Below are 3448 nucleotides of genomic sequence, written 5' to 3'. Positions count from 1 at the left end.
TGATTTATACAGTTACAAATAAAAACAAACAATTTATACAGTTAAAAAAAAACGACATTCATAACTAGTTGCTATTTATAACAGTGACAACTAACAAAACTATGAAATGGATTACACATTAGAAAAGAATAGATAAATAACAAGTGGGCAGATATTTATCGTTATGATAAAAAAAAAGAAAAAAAGATTTAATTCAATTCAAAACGGAGCGTGTAATGTAAACTAGCTTTATATTTGCTGGGTGAGGCAACCATAATAAAGCGCGGGAGTAGATTTGATGGCATTTTTTATTTCCAGTTTTTTTATCCGCTGCCAGATGCAAAAGTCTGCAAATAGGATACACGATTCACTATCCAAGTTTAACAAGCTTGATTGACACGTCATACTACAACAACATCTCTTTATTAATCTTTATGCAGCATCCAATAGCTCAGCCAACTATAAATGGATGGCAAAAGAGCTCTTGAGCCTCAGTATACCTTCAAACCTTGATCCCATCCAATCAGGGCCTGCAATTTTATGAAGCCAGATAAGATGAAAAAATGCGAAACAATTAGTATAGCATATAGTGCATGTACCTGCTGTGCTCATTCACTACAGGCAAGGGTATCGATCCTTGAAAGAAGAGGCAGCTCGATCAAATAAGAGACATTTCAAGAAAACCTTAACACTGAATCTTCATCCATTGTCCAAACAAACCCAGGCATGTCAAACCTAGGCCCCGCAATGGTTCTGTATATATAAAGCTTCTCAACAGGGCAGCTTTCCGGCCTCAAATCTGGAGGTCCCCTCTCATCAATAACTTCAACATTGAGTCTAGGCATCTTCTGACCCAGCAGCTTACATGCTCTGAAACTCACAGAGCAAGAAGACATCCAAAGGGATCGCATTGTCTCCAGCTTTGCAGCATTGGCCAAAAGAGCTTTGTCACCAAAGGGACAATCCCTTATCTCTAGTTTGCAAAGCTTTTCGCACCCAGACAACACATGGTGGAGTCCCAGATCACTATCCCCAGCAAATGCCACAGATAGCATCTCTAACTTCTTGGCGTAAGTTCCAATGTACTCAAACACGCGATCAGTCAATAGACCTGAGAGGGAAAGACGCCGAAGATCCTTGTAGTTTTCAACAATGGCTCCAAAACCCAAATCCAGAGGCTGGAGTGTTTGATAATCAGGAGCCCGTGGTTCAATAATACAAAGACGAAAGCAAGTCATACTTGGACGGTTCTTCGCTATTGTAACTAGGGCAGCATTAGTCATTTGACGGCAAAAGTACAGAACTGAATGAAGCTTGGGACAGCCTTCAGAGACAGAGACAAGGCCCCTTTCTGTCAAGGATACATTTGGTTCCGCACCATATGGGTCAGATGGAAACACCCTCAACTCTGTCAGGTCCTTGCAGCATGCTGCAAGAGCTTCGAGTCCAATGTCTTCAATGTAATCCAGCACCTGCATTCATGCCCCTTATTAGCTTAAGAACAAAAACAGCAGGATTTTGTTTCTATTTTTTTGAAATAAAAAAGAAGAAACCGAAACTTGAGTCACATAGATGCAAAGCAACATCCATACATGGTTCTGCAACAGCAATTAAAGTGGTACCAATATAAAAAATTGAGAGCAAAAATTGACAAATGAGCTAGCAAACATCTAGCTCTCACAATAAACTCTAGCTTTTCTACAAATTGTGCCTCCTGCCAAGTGTACAAGGGAAAAGGTATTCAGAAATAAAAATTATGATAGAACTTAAAATTACAAGGTAAAACTAACCCATAAGCGCTGCAAACTTGGGCATTGACTGACAAGCTTAATGAGATCAGCGCCTTGTATATTAGCATACCTCAAGTTGAGTGATGTTAAGCCAGAACAAACAGGGTAAACTGCTGGAAGGTAACCTGGAAAAACATTCCAAAACCCAGATAGGCTCCTCAGTTCTTTACACCCAGAAAAAGCTCCTGCCAGGTTTGAGAATACATCAGGCTGCAACTCGGCTGAGTAAGCACCTGTGCCCAATTCAACCAGTTGCGGTGCACCGCGAAGAAGATTGGCAAGCTTGTCGAGGGGCACAGCATGGTTGAGCCGAAGAGTCTTCAGATCAGGACACCGGCCTACCAGGCGCTCCAGAGCTGAGAAACTAACCTCAGCCCCCAAGCAGGAAATATTAAGAGACGCGAGTGATGTAAACGAGTCAGGAAAGCGGCTCAACCACTGCCCACTTGGATCATCCACCTCACTCTCTCGCAAATCCAGCCCCCTCAGATTCCTGCAAACAAGTTTACTAAATTACTAATAATAAAAACTACGATAATAGAAGTTTAAACAAGTTCAACCACGGTGTGAGAGAAAGAAAACTGATAAAACCATAATTTGGTACAAAATTAGCACTTCATCACTGTCCTTATCATTGAAAATGATGGCATCCTTAATAAAGTTGCTTTCTTAATCATGTAATTATGTTTTGTGCCAATAATCATAAATTAAAAAAAAATCATCAAAATCACTTTAACAGATTAAAACTGGGTTTGAGTTCAGACAGCTCAAAGAGGGGCAAATGAAATAAATAGAGAGAATGCAGCAAGTAAGAAACCTGCAATTGGCCGCAACGGCAGCAAGTCCATCAGTAGAGAAACCCTCACAAGACGAAAGCACCAAAACCTTAAAATTCTTAAAACTCTTAGCAATCACCTTCAAACTCTCATCTGAAACCACCATCCTCTTCAACCTAATCTCTTCCAACCACGGATACGCAGTAGCCAACGCCGCGATCCAAGGGTAAACACAACCTCCCCAACCGTCAGGCACCAAATTAAAGTCCGCAAAGTGCGGCTTTCCTTTGAGCTCCACCGATCTGAGCTCCGGAAACCTCCTTATAACCATCTCCGGCCTCACCGCATAACAGTTGCCTACAAATATCCTCTTCCTACACCACCTCTCTATCTCGTACCACGACTTACACACCAGCGATACGGCGTTCCTGTCTTTGTCGTTTGTGATAAAAGACAACACATGCTCAAGCACTTCCTCCGGGAACGAATTCGCCTTTCTCAACATTATCAAAGCCTAAGCAAACGCTGCCGAGTGAGATTTGCAGAGTGAGTGAGTTTTTGATTTTTTTTAAGAGTGACCTGGATGATGAGAGTAGATTTTAACTAACTATGGTAAAACAAGGAGGATGTCGAGTGAGATTAAGACACGTGAAGAGTAGTTAAGGTTGGCCGTTGGATGAGCGGTGGGAGAAAGAAAAGGGCGGCGATCTTAATGTCCCACTTGGCATCCAGTCTAACTATGTTTTAAATATTTTTTAAAATTCTTTAGTTTTAAATTTTTTTTATATGTTTTTAAATTTTTTGATATATTAATATTAAAAATAATTTTTTAAATATATATATATATATATATATATATATTATTTTAATATATTTTTAAATAAAAAAATAATTTTTATTATA

The 3448-nt window shown here is 39.8% G+C and overlaps 1 protein-coding gene across 2 annotated transcripts; it reads right to left on the bottom strand.

The window, feature by feature from the left end:
* Positions 1-269: 269 nt before the first annotated feature.
* On the bottom strand, positions 270-3226 carry LOC133681525 (protein TRANSPORT INHIBITOR RESPONSE 1-like). Of its 2 annotated transcripts, XR_009836531.1 has the most exons (4): positions 2587-3226; positions 1770-2262; positions 579-1451; positions 270-509 (listed from the first exon to the last, which is right to left on the bottom strand). XR_009836531.1 is itself a non-coding variant. In XM_062104586.1 (3 exons), exons 1-3 carry the CDS (start codon positions 3048-3050, stop codon positions 654-656), a joined length of 1755 nt encoding a protein of 584 aa, XP_061960570.1. In that variant the 5' UTR covers positions 3051-3226; the 3' UTR covers positions 270-653. The 2 variants fall into 2 exon arrangements, 1 of the variants encoding a protein (XP_061960570.1); XM_062104586.1 differs by having other exon boundaries at positions 270-1451.
* Positions 3227-3448: the final 222 nt, after the last annotated feature.

The sequence above is a fragment of the Populus nigra genome, chromosome 2 (genome assembly GCF_951802175.1).
Source record: "Populus nigra chromosome 2, ddPopNigr1.1, whole genome shotgun sequence".
NCBI classification, from domain to species: Eukaryota; Viridiplantae; Streptophyta; class Magnoliopsida; order Malpighiales; family Salicaceae; genus Populus; species Populus nigra.
The sequence above is the reverse complement of the archived record's forward strand: the minus strand, read 5'-3'. Positions and strand labels throughout refer to the sequence as shown.